This window comes from Uloborus diversus, chromosome 5 (assembly GCF_026930045.1).
Source record: "Uloborus diversus isolate 005 chromosome 5, Udiv.v.3.1, whole genome shotgun sequence".
NCBI lineage: Eukaryota > Metazoa > Arthropoda > Arachnida > Araneae > Uloboridae > Uloborus > Uloborus diversus.
This window is the reverse complement of record NC_072735.1, coordinates 72,373,735-72,393,914: the sequence shown is the minus strand read 5'-3', so window position 1 is coordinate 72,393,914 and position 20,180 is coordinate 72,373,735. Positions and strand designations below refer to the sequence as shown.

Sequence of the window (20,180 nt, the reverse complement as noted above, 5' to 3'; positions counted from 1 at the left end):
AATTCAGTATTTCTCTCTGACTTTTTCAAAATCAATCTCATCATTTTTAGAACTTTTATTATTGTTCCTGTTTTATGTTAATTAAATAGTCTAATATCACCTCTCATATTTCCTTTACTTAATTAAGTTTAAAAATCAGTTTTAAATTTTGAACCCAATATGTATTAAAATATTCAATGTAGAATTTTAAAACTTTTCTTAAAGAGAAAAATATGCTTTTCACTCGTCTGAAAATGTATGAAAGTGCTTCATCTAAAGAAATAAACCAAGTTATATATTGCAGTACATTTTAGAAAATTTAGCAAGATCATTTTTGCAGTTTTTAAGTGAAATTTTCTCTTTAAATATATGAAAAAAATTACACGTGTAATCAATAACAAACCAGTTAAACTATTTTTTTATCAAAAATTAAATGTCATAATTGAGAGACATCTAAACTTATATTCAAATCAAATACTCTGAGAGTTATAGACGGAAATAAAGCTCAGTACGATGTCAACAGTACAAGTATAACAATATTGAGTTTAGCAATATTTTGAATTGACATTCTACGGCTACTTTGAAGAACATAATTGCAGGAAAATCTTTCAAGATAAATGTTGAGAGAGACTAGTTGTTACAAGCTTAAATTTGAAATAGAAAAGGAAATAGCTGTTAATGGATGAATTTCACAACTTAAAACTTGTGCATGAATGTATACGGTAAAGTCGCCATCTTTCGTCCCCAGTCTATTTTTGACTGCTAAGTACTATTTGTTGCGATCAATTATTTCAAACACTACCAACTAAGCCTCCATGTGGTATTTAAGTTTAAATACATTCAAAATAGTTTGTTTTACTTTAAAAAGAGATTAAAAAAAATACTTTAGCCAAAATCGAAAAGAGTCATCTCGTATCTACCTCCCCCGCCTCATACACCTCGTAATAGAAGTAACTGCTTCAAAAACTACGTAATAATGATAAATAAATAATAAGAATTGCATTAAAGAGGGAAAAAATAAAATTGTAAATATCTAGTCGCATTTGTAAGAGTAATCTTTTAAGGTTCCTAACAAGAGTCACAAATGATTTTGTTTTTTCAAATTTGTGCTTCGTACCGGAGAGCATTAAGGGCAAAACTCCCATATTTCTTCACATTTGTCTTCAGAAAAAGTTTTTATTATAAATATAGGACACTTAGCATCATTGTCCTATTTTTAACTCCAATTTTGGTAATGCACGAAAATAATGAAATCATATCTATCAATATGGCGGTTTCCTGCCTTACGTGGTGGAAACCAAACATGGTAGAACGCTCAAATATTTCTGTTGATAGCTTGCCCTAAAGAAATATACCAAATGCAAATAAATAAACGAATTCAATTAAATCAAAGACAGCATGTACAAATGAACTCACATTTTTTAAAAAGCTAAGTGCTCCCAAAAGGTAACGCAACGGACTAGACTCATGACATTCCCAATTAACTCGTGTTCTTGATCGAAAAAAAAAACATCATTGGTGCTGACACCTAGCTTTAGAGCAGAGAAATTTCGGGGTATGAAATTAGATTATTTTAACGAAAAATGGCATCTTTACCTTAATTATTTCTTGCACTTTAACATGTTGTAGTATATTATTATGCAAGGTTTAACGCAAAGATGTTCACTTCTTATATCAAACATCTATATTCTCGAATAGAAAGCGTTTAAAAAATTTGTTTAAAAAAGGTGTGGTTCAAAAACTTATGGTTCTATCTACACTGGTCCTAAAACAGGTTTTTTGATTAAGATACTTTCCATACAAAATGACTAGAAGCATTCAGGATATCAACTGTCAAGGCATTCATAAAGCTCTCAAAATGGTCCACTTCGGGTAAAAAATTACGTTTTAGAATATTAAAAAGATAATTCTTCCTTCTGGAGGTCTTAGGTGTTTTTAACTAGAACTATATTTATTTGCACAAAGTTGTAGTTTAAGCTATGATGGAGAAAAACCTTTGAGTATTCATGAACGATTAAACATTTTTCGATTAATGAGACAGGCTTCAGTGAGCTGCTATGAATCTCAACAACAGTTTAGGAGTTACAGTATGATCTTTTTTTTTTTTCAGATTGCACTTCCGATTGCTGTGATCTTGTGGAACAGTCAATTTCCCGAAATCTATCCAGCAATAATTTATTTATTGCTGGACGGATTCAATAAAAAACGTTCTATTTCGGAGTTTTTACTAGAACAAGTGAATTTGATGATTAGAAGAAATTTACTCACTTACATCTGTCGGAAGTGGATTCTGATATACGTGAGAAAGCTAGGAAAATTACTTTCTAGCTAATTAGATTTTAGAAAAATGAAAAAAAAAAAGGTGCATAAAAGCAAATTTTCCTGATTATTGATAATTTTTTTTGTAAAGTTTTCTACCAACTGAATGCAACTAAATTACATATCTTCATGCAACTGAGAAACATGACTGCATGCATATTAATTACATGGTTTAATGTAAAACAAACCCGCACCCGACTCCATGCCACTGAATTTACATGCTTGCATGCACATACATATCATGCCTTTAACTACTTTGAAATTTCAGCACAACATAGAAAACATGCATTAAATTAATATAGGATCCACATTAGGTATTTTCTTTTAAGTTACTACATTTTTGAACTAATATATTTATGAAATCAATTTTAATCTGTTTGAAAAAAAAAGGCAAAAATTTTAAACTTTACACTTAAGTTACTGAAAATCATCTTCCAGACTTCATTCACTTTTTCACTTTGAAGCAACGAACTAGATTTCTGCCTAATTAGCAGAGATTTTTTAAATCCCCCTTTTTTAGTCACTTAGCTGGCGCTTAGTTCAAAAATTCATCAAATGGTCAATGAGAGATCAAAAGGTATTCGTCTATTTTTATTTTCTTCTTATTCAGCTGTAGAACGTTTTTTTTTAATAAGTAGCAAAAAGCAGTCCAAAATTCTGAATATGTTTTGATTATTTAATATTTTAAAGCATGGCGAATAATTGTTATTAAGAGGAAAAGGATTTGAGACTTTCGGTTACTATACAAAATAGGTAAAAATTTAACAGGAGTTACGGTTTGTCGACCAAATAAAGATGTAAACTATCACCAGTTTTTTTTTTTTTAATTTTTTTCAATTGCTTTGAAAAAAAATAACATGGAATACACGAATTGAACAAAGTATAGCTACGAACATGATGTACAATATCAAACCCACTTTAAAGCAGTAAATTCATACTATAAGTATCAAAAATGTAGAAAAAGAAATACGTAAAATAAACCATCTCACGTCAAAACTGCTTTTCTCTCAGTCTTATAAAACTTTTCGTACCGAACAGGAAATATTCAGTAGAAGCTTCAGAAATCCAATGACTTCCGAAGTAATTGATGCGTTACCACAGTTATATTCACTGAAAAATTGTAGACAAAAATGGAATAATATTTTCGATAAATATGATACGTACACGATACACGATATGTATCTCAGAAATTCTGTTACCAATAACGCTTATTATTATTAACATTTTCATGAATTCATGCATAAAAGGTTATGTAATGCGTCTCTTTGTTTTCATAAGTCTTATTTCTAAACTTGCGCTTATGTATGCAATTGGATGTTTCACTCATAGTTTTCTCTTTCACTAAACTGTATAATAAAATCAGTGAACGCCAAAGAATACGTAGTCTGTCCAATAAATACGCGAACTAAGGCCATAAAAATAAATTTTGTAAAAGCACCTCTGGAATTTCTCAGCAGTTAGGCTCTTTAGTTTTATCGTTGTTTCTCCCTTTATTGAGTCGAAATCTTCCCAGTGATGTCTCCTCATCACATTTTTGCACTTTGAATAGGAAAAAAGTCGCAAGGCGCAAGATCTGACGAATAAGGAGGATCATCAAGGATGGTGGTCGAATTTTTTTGCTTGAAACTGGCGAACAATCAATGCTGAATATGCTCGTGCATTGTCGTAGGGAAGGATCTATCCATCGCCTTGAGTCCAATTTGGTCGCACAGAGACGCACACGATCGCTCAAATGTTTCAAAACTGTGATTTCATCCGTTTCCATGATTTCATAAATTTCTATTTTCGACGAGCAGTAAAAACAAGAACAACAGAAACTAACATAACTTGCAACATACTCGCAGTTTGGCGATCTGCCATGCACTGATAACTCATTGGGTGTCAGGCAACTATCGCTGACAGTTAGCGGGACTAGAGTCAGCGGGACTAGAATCTGCAATCATGGCCGCTAGATTGCATGAATTTGCGTATTTATTGGACAGACTACGAATTTTCAAAAATATTTCTTGAAAGTATTTTAAAACAAAAAAAGATTAATCCCCCAATAACAGACAAAGCGTTTTATTGAGAAAAAAATGAGCAGAATGTTCTCCATTGCAGTCTAACCTCTGATGAAATGGAAAGGTTACCATCCGGTTCGGAAATGGACGCATCTATTACTTTTCAATGATGACAGCTTTTGCAGATTCGTGTTATCTTCTAAATTAAGCGGAGTCACATTGAAAAGAGTGAACCACGCTCATCAAATTTCTACTTTATTCCCTCATTCAGAGATACTCGACCTAACTGGACGTTTGTCAATTCCATAGAACCATGGGCAGACTGTACATTAGGGTGGTTCAAAAATTACATGTAAAGAGAAAAGTTTCTCCTAGATAACAGGACACTCCTCAATATTTTTAGATTTGTCGATAGTAATATACTGGAAGAATGTTAGCTTCCTATTTCAACAGAAAGAAAGTGCTCAACCCCCTCCCCCAAACATTATAAGTATGAAAAAGGGGGATTAAAAATACATTGAACTGAAAAAACAATGCTACATATTATAATATACACGAGTAATTTGCATGAACATTGCAAAAACTTATTATTTACAACAAAAAAGTCAGAAAAATTAAATGTTGCTATTTGTGACATTTTCTGTGTTACGGCTAATGTTAAATTAAGGGGTCATTGAGCACCTTCTAAAATTTGAGTAATAAGCTACAACTTTTGCAGCATAATACTATTAGTATGTCTAAAAAAATAGGGGTGTCCTAGACACTAACTGAAAAAAAAATTTAACTACCCTACTGTACACGTAAAGAAATGTTATTTGTTTTCAAACAGTATAAATTTGACAAGTATAGCTTGACCACGGAGAGATGACAGATGAACTTGAAGCGGAAATGGACCGCTTTTTTTTGTAATGGGTAGGGTCACCGTGAACGCGGGACTGTACTGCTTGCGCGTTCTAGCTGATTCTATTTATTACAAAATGAAGTGTCCGGTTTTCGCTTCCAAATCCCTCACCATCTCTCCGTGGTCAAGCTGTACCGGGAATAAAATATCAGAGCGATGAACAGTTTTAAAACTAAATGAAATTATTTCAGAAGAACGTTAATAATGATCTGCTGCTGCTTCTATTTTTACTGAATGTTATAACCTTTAAATGAAAAAAAAAAGTTATAGTGAATAATGATTGATGCGTAGCCTATTTTGATAAAAACAAATACAAATTTTAGCTCTGATAATCTTAAAAATCAAAGAGAGAAAATAGCTTTTATATTTGATGCAGTTTCTGATTTAAAAATCAAGATTAATAACTAATACTCCAAGAACATTGAAATTGATACAAAAGCATAGCTTTTTATCAACAAAAAATAATAATTATCATTAATGGGAGTTATACATTGGTTTAACTGCCATTTATTGTTTGTGCAAACTGTAAACGTAAATTATAGTAAGCGTAGGCATTTTTGATCTATCGCATTTCATGCAGAAATATTTCACGAGCTTAAGTCTATCAAGTTATGAATGCTCAATATTTTAATAGCATTACACTTTGAATTAAAATACTTTTCAACAAAACTTTAGAAATCTTACGAAGGTTATATATACAACCACTAACAATGCTTAATTGTATATGAAAATATATACAAAAATAACATTTATAACAAGTACGAAAATCACAACCAAACATTAAGAGGTTAATCACCATCTGAGCAAATAAATGTTGAAACAAAATGGAGAAAATTGTGTTATAACACCAGAAACTGTTATTTATGTTGTAAACGATAAGTTATTTTGCAATGAAAAACGCAAAAAGGGGGAAAAAAATAATCATTCTACCTGCAGTTTACTGAAAGGGCATAAGTTTTCTTTCGGTGGTTTTTTTTAAATTTAATTTTGACTTTTGCTTCATAATGTATAAAAGATGACCGTTTCGTACAATTATGTTAGTTCATAAGATTTTGATTCTAACAAGAAATTGCATTGCAACCGCTGAAGAAGTAACTTAATATAAGTTAAAGCGTTTAATTTTACAAATTTACACTCTACGCATCCGTTGAGATAGTGTTTTACGTTAAGTTAGTGCATTTTCACTGCTTTTATTTGTTTCAAAATATTAATTAGCGAGTATAAGTATTATCATGATGTGCATTCAAGTTATTGTTCTTTCATATTTTCGAAGTATGCGTAGAGATGTTAAATTTAGGAAGACAAATTCCGATGCTTCCTTAATATTAATTGCAAGCTTTCCCAAAATAAATGGGATAACTTTAGGTGAAGATATTTTCGTGACTAAAAAACAAAATATATAAAAGTGTGTATCCCCAGTTTATTTATATCGCTCCCCGCTGGTAAAAGTTCATTGCACAGAAAAGTACTTGTTTTTCATAAATTGCATTGAATTAGTGTAATTTTTATAAATGTAAATCCTGTGGTCCCATATGTCAAAAAAATCACCAAATGACGTGCTATTTTGTTTTAAATGAGCGGAATATGAGAGATGGTGGCAAAAATAGTTCAAAATAATAGTAATTTCAAATGATTTTTTTTAACAGAATAAATATTTTTTTCTAAATCTTTTTTCATTCCTTTTGTTTGGTTCGTTTTACTGTCTGCTTTATATCCATCCAAATATGGCGTGGATCACAAAATGGGAAAAACGGAGAAACCATCCACTTTTCCACAAGAACAGTTGGAGGACAAAGAATGTGAAACTTCAGTCAAGATATGCAGCAGTCATCGATGTTGGCCGTTGTGCCATGGGCTGCAGTGGCAGCAGCGTCTTTCATCTTCTGCACTTTTTTGCTGGTGCGTCTGATGAGACTCCGACTTCGTGGCTTGAAGGTTCGCTGCTGTTGCACGGGCGAACCATCTTCAGAAGTCTCCGATGGACACTGCAACCTGTTGGAAGCTCCGTTTGAGCTGGAAGCTGCTGTTGCATGAGCGCTGGAGCGTCTCCTCAGACCCTCGGCTGGAAGTGGCAATTTGGAGAGCTGGAGAAAAGCTCGGAATATTTCTTTGATATGGTGGTTTTCTTTTGCAGAACACTCCAGGATTTTTGCCCTAAGACGAGGTAATTCGCAGAAAAGCCACTCGGCAGCATCCTCTTTAGGAACAGCTCTTTTGTCTTCTCCTAGGTCAGTTTTGTTGCCGACAACAACTATGGGTACTTCTTGGAAATCGGATTTTTGTTCCCTAATTTCCTGTGGGGAAACAACAATGTCATTAGTTTTCAGGAACTTTTCAATAAAATAAGAAGTCCACAGTCAAATTATTTTATTAAAGCTTAAAACAAAAAATCGCAATCGAAAACATTTGCTTAGAACTCTTATTAATATTTGAACATTTTACTTTTCTTTTGATTATTTTAATATTTTACACAAAGGTGAACTGTTATTTTTTAAAACGAAATGAAGCTGTATTACGCTGAATTTTGCGGTTGTTATAATAGTTCGAACTCTGTAATATCCATGTATAGAATCTTTTACTTTTTAAATGCTGTTTGAGGCAGTGAGATGCAAAGAGAAGAAAGTGGACTTTTTAAAGCTTTGAGTAAAACACGTTCAAAGTTCAGATTCTTGTTAGGCTTACATTGAAATTTTTTTAACTCATACTCTATAGCAGCACATACCATGACTGCTAGTACCATCTGAGAAAGGTTCACCTGCCAACTCTAAATTTTTTGACACTTACATTCCTTTGCATCATTTAAAGAAGTGATTCATCCAAATTGAACACATAAATTCCTTCTTCCTAGTTAGACTAGATAATCGCCTTTTGAGTAAGTACCTGCATCATATTCATGCTACACTTAGAATAAGAAATGACCTTTATCAGGAGGTGTGTTTATGCTGCATCGTGAACTGTTAAAAATTCAGGAAACTTTTATGGTAAATATTACTGTAAAATGGATTGTTATAGTACAGAAAATGATATAGTATTCTATATCCGCTTATGATATAGTACAGAAAGGAATTACAGTAAATTGTACAAATTAAATAAATAAATAAATAAAAATAAAAGTAAAATAAGAAATTAAAATGAAAAAACGATTGCAGCGTCATTTGATACACCACGTGACTTATAGTGCTCAGCAAATAACACCGTATTTCGCGTCATTCGATGTATTTAGCTCGTATGGTGGGCAGCATAGCCGCATGCCAATCCGAAAATCCCGTGATCAAATCCGATGCTTGCAATTTGCGTTTTTTATTTTATTCTACTTTTAAATTGTATTATAAAATACGATTTATGGTAAAAGTTACTGGCAACATGGACGCCAATAACTTTTATCGTAAATTATCAGGATATTTTTAACAGTGCAGGAAAACTACAAGAAATGTAAACAGACAATCTCGGCTAAAGATTGACTTTTAAATCACCGCAATTTCTCTATTAAGTTAAAAAACATTTTTTTTAAATCGTAAGCCTTTTTTTCTTAAAAAATCTAGTCTTAGAGAGAAATTTTATTTTTAGATACAGATCACATTAAAAAATATATTCATACGCCTTAATCTCAATCAGTTTCTCGTCTTTTTTTACGTTCTTCATCGCAGAAATATTATCACTAAAGTAAAAATAAAAAAAAAAGGAGAGAAAAAAAATCCACCATGAAAATAGGCTAAGTCTCGTAAGAATATTGGTAAAAATAAGAATCACGCAAGAAATAAATATACACAAAACAAACTACGTAAAATTGCCTGATCGAGCACGACGAAACAATAAATGAAATTTAAGTTTTCCCTGCTTAATAACTTCATTACCTTTTTCCTCAGCTTAGCCGCATAAACTGTGCCTAAAAATATTTAACGCATGGCTTTTTTTTAAAACAATGAATCTTCTCAAAGACTCTCGGACATTTGAAATTGCTTTTACTTACTTGAAAGCAATCTTTTATTATATTGAAAGATTCTCTCTCTCTCTCGATCGATGCTGTCTATACTGTATACAAAAGGAACGCATGTGCAGTGGCAATGGAAAGTTGTGTCATAGCTGCTTATTTTTTAAACTAGATGAAGTTTTGTTACGCTCAGTTGTTGTGTCTATTATAATTGTTCCAGTCCTGTCTATTATAATTGTTCCGGTTCTGTCTATTATAATTGTCCAGTTCTGTCTATTATAATTGTCCAGTTCTGTAATACTTGTGTATTGAATCCTTCATTTCAAATGTTATGTATAAGGTGATTTGACCAACGTGAGCATATACTAGTAAATCCACTCTTATTTGAACTAGAAAATTGCCTTTCAAGTAAATAACTGAATCATATTCATGCTACACGTTGAATCAAAGGGGATCTTTATTAGGAGGTCTATTTAGGCTGCATCGTAGAAAAACTATCAAGAAATCCGAGCAGACAATATCCGCTTAAAATTGATTTTAAATCACTCAAATTTGTTGTTTAAGTTTTAAAACACAATTTTTAAAATACAAACATTTTCCTCAAAAAAAAAAGTACTCTTGAAGCAAATTTATTTTGAGAAATAGATTAAGTACTGAGTACTGATCGCACTCGTACTTCTTAATCTCAATGAGTTTTATCAATCTCAGTGGAGTTTTTTTAGTCTACTTCATAACGAAGATATCAACACCAAAGCAAAGAAAAGAAAAAGACCTGTGAACAACTTACCCCAATTAACTCTAATTTGAGTTCTGAAACTTGGAATTCGAATTGTGTTTTTCGCAATCAAGAGTTATTGCGACAAGACCCTACTCATTACATATATTTTTCTAGAAACGGCTCTGCTGTTCCCCCCCCCCCCCCCCAAGCATGTCCCTCCTCCTGGGTGGTAACGTATGCATAGTTGAGTGTGTGTGTAGGCTTACGGTGTGTGCACGTAGGCGTGTGTATGTGTGTAAAGGCGCGCGCGCGTAGACGTGTATGAGCATGCGTGTGTAGGACATGGACGCCACCACCCAGCAGAAGTGGATTCTGGGGACAGTGCTCAAGACCAGAGGAGCCGCGCCGATGGGCGGTGGTGCTGCAGAGGCCCCTGGTCCAAGCTGAAAAAGGAACTAGAACATCAAGGACGGTTAAGTGAGAACAATAAGCAATCGTGATTGCTCAAAATAATAATAAATCCATGTAAATCTGTCCAAGCTCTCGTAAGAGTACTACTAAAAATAAAAATGAAGTATTAAAAAATAAGGGTACACGTTTTGAGCACGATGAAACAGTAAATGAAATTAAGTGTTTCACTACTTAGCAGTTTCATTACCTTTTCCCCCAGCTCTGCCACATAAATTGTGCCTAAAAATATTTAACGTATTGCTTTGTAAAGCAATGAATATTCTTAAAAGCTCTCAGACATTTGAAACTCATATTACTTACTTGAAAGCAATCTTTTATTATATTGAAAGATTCGATGCTGTCTATACTGTATACAAGGAGGAACGCATGTGCAGTGGCAATAGAAAGTCTTCTCATGGCTGGGAACTGGAAATCTCCAGCGGTGTCTAGGATATCGACTTTCAGGGTCATAGATTCCAAGTCAAATTCCCTGCAGTATAGATCTTCCACGGTGGGACGATGTTTTTCACAGAAAGAATTGAACAGGAACCGCTTCACTATTGAACTTTTACCGGATCCTCCGGCCCCTAGGGTTACCAGACGTATCCGGTACTCTTCTGCCATTTTGTTATCTTGTGCCCTGGAAGAAGATATAAAGGAAACTAGGTTGTAAATTGAAGTTGAGCAACCGAGGAGTATTTTTTAACAAGAAATCATTTCAGATATTCTCTATTTACAACAACATCAGGGCAATCGTTGCCTAGCGTTATAAATAAATGAATAAATTAATAAATAAATATACACATATATATTGCCGTGTGCAGGTAAACGGCAGTATCTACAAAAATGAGTTTTCGAGATATTTGAAAAAACGCGTTTTTGATTTCCCACAAACATTAATAAAATATTAAAGTTTGATTTTAGGTGATTCTATATGTTTATATCGAAATATTTTTTGGGTAATCTGTTTCAATTTGATTTTTTAATCAAAATTTTGATTAATGCAGATACTGCCGTTTACCTGCTCTTCGCACTAGTAATTTTCATCCACTTTTGACTGGTAGTTAGCAGTAACTGCATAGTATGCTATTGAATGACCAATAATTACAGATTCGACATAATACGGAGTAGATACGTTATTACGAAGCATATTTATTGCAAAGTGAATAATATATTTTGTTTTAAAACATAAATAAATACCGTGTAGACACTTGACATAAATTTAAAATAAATGAATGAAATGCAACTTGAAAATAAAAAGAAAATTTTGTTTTCTTACATACAAAAATGAAAATAAAAGCCTTTATGTATATATGTTGGTTTAAAAAAGATATAACTTAAATATGTATGAAACAAAATGACCTACATACATTTGATAGAAATTTAATGCAGTAACCTATTCGTAGTACTTACCCAAATACCAGATACACTTGCTTATTTAAACAGTCCTTGCTAAACAAACTCAGATTTCTAGTTTATATTTTTTGACTTGAATAAAACGTTGAATATTAAAACACTTTAGTAGATTTTCTTTTCTTTCTATCTTTTTTTTTTTTAAATTTTTTACGCATCTCGAGCAATGCGTTGAGCCTGAGTTCTACGTCTATTTTTGTAGGCAGTCTTGGAAAAGGGGCAGCATAATTTGCTGTCTCCGCTGGAAGAACTTCAGCATTCTGCATGGAATTTCGAGTTAGTGTGGATTGAATGAGTGCTCTTGCTCCGATTCCTAGGCATATGTTTTGATTGCTTACGGCATTATCGAAAACTCTTATGTTCCTGTGTTGTCTCTCGGCAACTGCACAATTCTTTAAGCATTTTTACAAATTATGAAAAATCGCTTAATGTTCCAATAAATCTCTATGATAATTTAGGCGAAAGAAATCCTTCGTATGTTAACAATGGCTCTCATCGAACAACTAAAATTGCAGCCGCTTAGTATTCAAAATTGCGGAAAATATCGCCTGCGACAAAACAAAACAAATGGAACAAAATCAATCTGTTGCTATACGTTTATTAATCGTCTGCCAAGTATTGCTTGTGTTTGCTCGTATGTTATCTTTTACAACTGTATGTGAGCAAGAGCTGGTATTGTTTTATTGTTTTTAGAACACGAATATGACGAATCAAAGAACATTTCTTTTTTTTTTTTTAAATGTCTGAGGCCTGTGAAATTACAAAACGTTTTCTTCGACTTTATTTGAAATAAAGTACGGTTATTTTCCTCAAGTAATGGTTTTAAGTTTCTCTTGAATTGAAGGATACCCGAAGTTAAATTTTTGAGATAAGGATAACTCCCAATTTTGCCGATTGATAAAATACGACCTGGCACGCATATCTACATCTGATGAGAAGCGACTAGGAATCATTTTTAAAAATGCAATATTGTCTCTAAATTTGCCGAATAAAGAATTTTTTGAGAGGCCACACAATGACCTCCAATCGGGGCGCTATTGCTTGAGCTTAGTTGAGTTTTTAAAAAATCGTGAAAACAGTTTTTGCGTCTTGGTGCAAATTTTGGTAGCGATTCATTTATGTTTCATTCTTCGAGCAATGGTTTTGGATCGGTATAGATCAGTAAATGCATGCTACTAATTACCTGCACAATGCAGCGATAAAATCAATTACTGCTAATCACCACTGATTAAAAAAACGCTCTTATTTAGCGGCAAGCAGATAATCATGTTTGCACCATAAAACTGAAGTAATATAGATTTCAAAAATGCAAAAAAAGATGAAAATGAAAAAATTCGCAGTCACTGCCGTTTACCTTCCCACGACAGAATGGTTGTGGGCAAAAAATTTCAAAGACGCAAATAAATGAAAATCAAAAAATTTGCAGTTACTGCCGTTTGCTTGCGCACGGGAGAAAGTTTCCGTTCTTCCTTGTGCAGGTAAAGAGCAGTAAGTGCATTCTGCCTATTACCTACAAAATGTAGCGATAAAAGCAGTTACTTCTGTTTGCCTGCCCACGAGAGAAAGTTTTCGTTCTTCCGTGGGCAGGTAAAGAGCGGTAAGTACATACTGCCGACTTCCCGCAAAATGTTGCGAAAAAAGCAGTTACTGCTAATTACCACTGGTAAAAAAGTTTTTTTTCTGCGGCAACCAAATAAAAATGTTTGTACCATAAAACTATATCAATATAGATATCAAAAATGCAAAAAAATGAAAATCGAAAAATCTGCAGTTACTGCCGTTTACCTTCACACGGCAGTATACTGAAGCAGAAGGTAAAGCGCAGTTTCGGCAGAAATGATTTTTTGCTCTATTTTAAGAAATGCTTTTTTAAATTCTATAGTAACAGTAGGAACATGTTGGAGTTACTGTCCAACCGCGGATTGCATGGAATTTTCAAGCGTCCAGATAAGACGAATCTATGTGAATATGGGGGAAAAGTAAAAATTTGATGCGCGTGTTCCGCTCATTTGAATGAGACTCTGCTTCTGCAAAAGCTGACATCGCTAAAAAATAATAGATTCTTCCATTTCCGGCTGTAAAACGGATATTTGTCTTTCCATAAATCCGTAGTCGGCCAGTAGACTTTTTTTTCGTGCTTTATTTTCAGTGGAAACCGAGTACGCAAGCTTATACAGTACTAAAGTACAATACTGCCGTGGGCAGGTAAGTAGCAGTAACTGCAAATGTTTCATGTTTTTTTTTTTTTTTTTTTTTTTTTTTTTTTTTTGTCAACCGTCCTACGTTAGTTTTATTGCACAAGCTTGCTTATTTGGTTTCCGTAGAAAAAAGACGCAAAAAAAAAAAAAAAAAAAAAAAAACGTGTAAGTCTAAGATTTCCCAATGTTTAATATTGAATCCGACACACATTTCTTCAAATGTCTCAAAAACTCATTTCTGCTGATACTGCCGTTTACCTACACTCGGTAGAATAGATAAAAAATGCGGGAACAAAGATTAAAAAAAAAAAAAAAAAGGAAAATGAAGAGAATCATACGTGCAATAGATTTAAAATAAAAAAAATCAGATACTATTTGCTCTTTACTTTCCTACTGCAGTATATATACTGGTACTATATTATGTTACATTAATACAAATAAATAATATTTACTGAAATTTTAATGTCAAAATTAAATGCGTCTTTAAAAGTTTCATAGCATTAATGATAAATTATATGATAAACAAAACCACTGATCTAGTAACGTTCTGACATCATCAACAATGAAACTCCCGCCATAGCATACGTGAGGGTATTTTTTTCATTGTTGGAACACCTGAAATTCGGTAATTTCATTTAAAAAGGTAGATCTCACGACTTTTCTTCGAATTTAATTGCTGTAAAATAAAATTTTCCATTGATTCATATAATTTTTTTCTGTAATTAGTAATTCCAGAGAAAGTTTAAATTTTATCAGGAAAAGATATATTACTATAAATTAGAGGTAGAATAGAAAGACAAAGTTCAGCCTTGGATTATTTAGTCACTATTGCACTAAATTTTAGTGCAAGAGCGATGATACATTTAAAAAATATTTTTTGGAAACTTCGATGAGCTTTTGGAAATTTCGAGAGAAGCTTTATAGTAATTTTAACTCTAAAAGCAAATCCTTAGAATTTAAAACTTTTAATGAAATCCTTATTTCATGGTTTTATGAATATAGTGATTATTTAGCAGTGTAAATAGAATTCTGTGTATATTTTTGACTCTGATTTCATTCATATTTTACTTTTCAAACATGAAATAGTTAACATTTTCCAACATCGTTTAATTGACTTTGACGTACAATTGTTTATTGGGACATCGTCAAATTTGATGCTCAATCTCTCTGGAAAATGAATAAATAAAACGCAATTGCCCCCGCCATACCATGACGGATTACTTTCTAGCGTTAGAAATAAAAGCTTATCGAAATATTCATATTTAAACTTCAGTCGAAGGAGGTAACGACAGATATTAACTCGGAGCTTTTAAACTTTCCAATACTGTGATCGAAATCGTGCATTTGTCGCATAAGAGCTTAAGTTTTCTCATTAAATGCGTTTTCAGATTGGCTTTCATTGTCGTTAACGTGGGAAAAAATTTTTTGTAATAGGTTTTTTAATTGAGTAGCGCGATTATTTCGTTGTTCCACCTTTTACTTTATAGTCTCTTTCCATTTTTCTTTCTTTTCGTTATTCATTTCCAACTATTTACAGATAGTGAAATGGATTTTTTCTTTTGAATATTTTAATGAATAGCAATGCTCAATTTGTGGAATAAGGTTAAAGTTACAAAGCATTTGTTTTTACAAGATACTTGCGGGTGTAGTTTATATATGGTTTATGAACGTCATAAAATATATCCTATTAGCTACTGTAGAAATTTTCAATGTGTCTAATTGAATTGAATTGCATTCAAAACAAATCTACATTAGAGTAGCACACTTTATTTTTATAAAAAGCAAAACCAAAATTACCACTTCAGCACATAAAAAAGGGGGGGGGGGACAGAAAAAAAAGAATAAATAAATAAATGAAAAAGCAAGAAAGAAAAGGGAAATTTAAATTGAAAAGTAGTTGAAAACAGTTTGCATTTTAAACAAATTATCGCATACAAAACAATTAGTTAAAACCGAGCTATTGTATAGCATTTTTGTAGTGAAAACGTTTTATAAAAATTAAAACGTAAGATTTGGTCAAAAATAACTTAAGGTTTTTCTTCATTTCATTATTTTTAAAGAAGTTAATTGGAGTACACTAATTAAACTTGCCTTTTTAACGTAGAAAAATAAATAAAAGGAAAATTAAAATAAAACGAGCTGATGTGTGCCTAACATGACTTCCTTTTACTCCAATTTAATGTCATTTTCCTATTATTGGCAATTTTAATGTGATGCAATAGTTTTCTCTCTAAATATCACCAACAGTGGCCAAATTAAAACCAGATTTTAAAAAAAACGCCAAATTTGTCGCCAACTTGGTGAATAAACTTGGCGACCAAAAGACTGGCGATATATCGCCAAGTCTCCACCAAATTGTAACACCACTTGAGTTTACATAGAAATTAAGAATGATTCCCCCCCAAAAAAGGGGCAAAAGACCCCCTTAAAAACACCTAAATGCAATCAAAAGGGGAGGTTCACAACTAGACCTCACTAGGAGTCTACGTACCGAATTTCAACTTTCTAGGATATACCGTTCTTGAGTTATGCGACATACATACGCACATCCGCACAACCTACGTACATACAGACGTCACGAGAAAACTCGTTGAAACTAACTCGGGAATCGTCAAAATGGATATTTCGCGTGTCTATACGTTCTTAGGCACTTATCCACGTGTGGTCAAGTCGAAAAAAAAAAACTTAACATTCATTCGGGGATGAGCAAAATGGAAATTAAGGTCGACTTTTGAGTGAAATTTTTTTCGCTAATACAATACTTCCTTTTTTGTAAAAGGAAGTAAGAAACAATGAATGATAAACCCTTTTTTGAAATAATTTAATATTGATTTTCTGAAACTGTATTGGAACGAACGTCAGAAAAAATACTTTTACCCCATTCTAAATAGAATAGAAAATCTCGGATTTTTTTTTCTGCTAATAATTGTATGAAGTAGAAGGCTCTAGTTACTAGCCAGTTGATAGAGAGTTGATTTTTAGCCTAAGAAGTGAAAATGGCGACTGCACAGAAGAAAGCTCATTGTTTTGTGGTTGGATGAAAAAAAAATCACCAATAACCGGCAAAGAAAGCTTCTACCATAAAGATCCATCATTCAGTGGATCTTTCGATTTCGATTCCGAGTCACAACTGACTACAACTGTATTTATGTCGAGGACTGCATACAAAGTGCCTTTCTTCCATTATTTTTTATACCGATAGATGGCAGCACCATCACCGGATCAAACAGTTAATTAATCGAACAGTTAATGAGAATTTAGAACTACACCAGGGGGCTAATGGCTACCTGGTGCTAGCACCCCCTGAGGTATCGTTTCACTTGGAGGACATTGAGACCACGAGCAAATTTAACATCGCCCAGTCCCCTTTAATGACGACGGTGGATCTTCGACCATCAAGGTTCGAACTCAGGAGCCCGAATCCGACACTCTACCGATCGGGCTACCACGGCCTCCAGTGGATCTTTATGTTACATTTCGTGTTTAGGTTAACTGTGATTTTGTTTGGCTAACCATAATACACACTATGCTTTCTCCTGTACAGTCACCGTTTTATTCTCTTGCCCTCAAAATGCTATTAACTACCTCTACATCAGGCAATTAATACCAGAAAAAATTTCAAAGTTTTTCATTCCTATGGTTTCTTTGGTTCTGTTAGTATTTTTCTACTAAGGTTTTTTTCATTAGTTTTTAGCTTGTTTATACACTTATTCTTTATCATAAGAAATAATTTATATCAAACTGTTGGGAATTGATTTATTAATGTTTTGATGGAAACGGTGCAAGATTTTTCGCGGGCACCCTGTATTATGTGGATTGATTTATTTTAATTTTCATGATTAATCGTTTCGTTAATTAAAAATTAAAATTATAATTTCCAGTGGTACATTTTAAATTTTATTTTAATCCAGATATTTGGTTATGGAAGAACAGCAAAACAAAGTGTATATGAAAGTTATTTGCATATAAAAGAGCAAAATTAGGTTATACTCTGTAATGGGTACGTAAGGAAACAATGTCATCAATCTGTTATTGCGTTTAAAGATTTTTTTTATCAGTTAACTTTTCCAAATCGCATATTGCATTAAAAATGGCAAAAAAATAGTTTTAAGTCTTGAAGCAGATTATTATAGCATCAATGAATTCTTAGGAGGAAGCCTTTCAATGGAAAGATAAAGTAATATTTTTTTCTATAATCTTTATGAAAATCTGAAATGCTGTTTTCTTGAAGAAAAAAAAATAAACATTAATTTTTAACAGTTTATTACTCGACGAGCATTCTTACACAAATAACAAAGCGCTCTTCAAAAATTTAAACTGAAATTAAAAGTTTTTTTTTTTAAGGTTTACCGTGTTTATAGAACATGGCCCACAAAAAAAAGAAAGAAAAAAAAAAGAAAAAAAGAGTAATTTGAAAATAGATTTATTAAAACTGTTTCTCTATTAATTAAAGTCACAATGTTCAATGTATTTAATGCGCGTAGGAAGCGTGAGTAGGTATTTTTAAAATTATTAAAAATGCCGAAGTTTCAAAACAATTTTGCTCTTTTTTCATTCTAAGATATCTTTCCTTTGAAACAATACAAAGGTCTGCAGAAACATGTTATAAAATTTTGTAAAAGACTTGAGAATTATAACTACAAAATACAATACAGTGTTAGTCAGAGTAAAAGGGAACATTAGATAAATGAAAACAAATACAAATACCACACTTGAAGTAATTTTAAAACCAAACTATTAATGAATGAAGACAAGGTGACATACAGAACATATTATGAGAGTTCTTTTCCTCTCCAACTGAACTACAAATGTATGTCATATTACGAGTTTTCTGTTGGCAATCGCTGTATTATGTTCTCTGGACATTGTACCATCATATTTCTCATTGGTATGATCATTAGAACTATTTCTGAGTAATAAAGATTTAAAAACTTAGCCAATAACCTAGCTACCACATCGAAATATTTTTCTACAAAACATGCTGAGTTTTATCCATACGGAAATGATAATTTACACATTAGTTGGCAAATTGAATGGGAAACGAGGATAATTAAATGTCAATGATTGAAAATAAAAACGTGTAAAACTTTCATTAGTTTAAAAGGAACGCATTTTTTTTCGTTTCTCGTAAGTCTAATAATGCTAAAACACTATTGCAAAAGAGCAGTGGCTTCGTTCAAAAGTCAGTCTTCTGCACTTCGTTTTCCTGTTTGGAAGTGAAGAGTTTGTTTACTTCAATGTAAAAACAAAGCAAAACAGTCCATTGCGACTTTTAAGTAAAGTTCTTATCATATTATTTTACCATACAACTCCTTTCCTTTCTCGAGAAATTTTAAATATTTGATGAAAATCAGTAATACTGCCGAAATATGTGTAGAAAACAACATCTGTATGAAGATATTGTAAAATATTTCACAATACATTTTTTAAATCCATTCTATTTTTGAAAGAAGAAATAATCTTCAAAGTCTCTTTGGGAAAAACTTTCGTTCTTATCAGAGTAATGAGAATAAGCTTCTTTTGAAGCTCAAAAACCAAGGATCTAGTAACTAGAGATCAAAACAAAAATAGTAAAAAAACCATTGCACTTCCTTTTGAATGCAGAAAACCACCAGTAAAGTATTTAAATATTCACTGGGAACTTTTTCCCATGCGTACAAACAATGTTAATTTAAAATTTACTTCAATATTTCAAAACATTTATATTGTTGTTCATAAATAGGTATTGCTTTAGCAATACCATAGCTGATTTGAGTGGAAATATTACTTTCAAACAGAAGTACGAAATAGGAAAGGAATTTCTCTCTATTTATTTAGAACTTAAAAAACTAACATTTTTAGATGTAAAAAGAAATTAAAAAGAAATCTTCACTCATATAATAAAGCATTCACTGATCGAGTAACGCTCCTGACGTCATCAACAATGAAACTCGTTCCATGACATGATAATTTGATATAATTTTTTGGCAATTCTTGAAATACAGGGAAATGGTTTATTTCGACAGAGCTGAACTGGATCTGGTAACCTTAGTGTTTTACTAGTAAGAATGTCTTTTTAGGAGAATACAGAAATGGAAAAAATGGCCAACAATGAACTATCAAAATATTATCAAGCAAGACATGGCGTCGTTTCCAAAATTTAGAAAGTATTTTTTTTCTGAAAGAGTATGCTTAAAAACATAGGATCTGACCATTTTTTAAATAATTTGTTTAAGTTTAACATTAAAAAAAATTACTTAAATCAGTGATCTTTCATTGTTTACATTTCTTG

At 32.3% G+C, this 20,180-nt stretch overlaps 1 protein-coding gene across 1 annotated transcript; it reads right to left on the bottom strand.

The window, feature by feature from the left end:
• Positions 1-7,010: 7,010 nt before the first annotated feature.
• LOC129222673 (GTP-binding protein Di-Ras2-like) lies at positions 7,011-10,922 on the bottom strand. The gene is made up of 2 exons (XM_054857206.1): positions 10,620-10,922; positions 7,011-7,493 (listed from the first exon to the last, which is right to left on the bottom strand). The coding sequence occupies exons 1-2, from the start codon at positions 10,920-10,922 to the stop codon at positions 7,011-7,013; spliced, it is 786 nt and encodes a 261-aa protein (XP_054713181.1).
• Between the last annotated feature and the right edge of the window lie 9,258 nt (positions 10,923-20,180).

What these genes read in the sequence shown, in the direction of transcription:
- LOC129222673 (XM_054857206.1), bottom strand. Translation starts at nt 10,922, where the DNA reads ATGGCAGAAGAGTACCGGATACGTCTGGTAACCCTAGGGGCCGGAGGA. An exon ending in TAATAAAAGATTGCTTTCAA is followed by an intron (nt 7,494 to 10,619) that starts GTAAGTAATATG and finishes GTTTCCCCACAG; the next exon opens with GAAATTAGGGAACAAAAATC.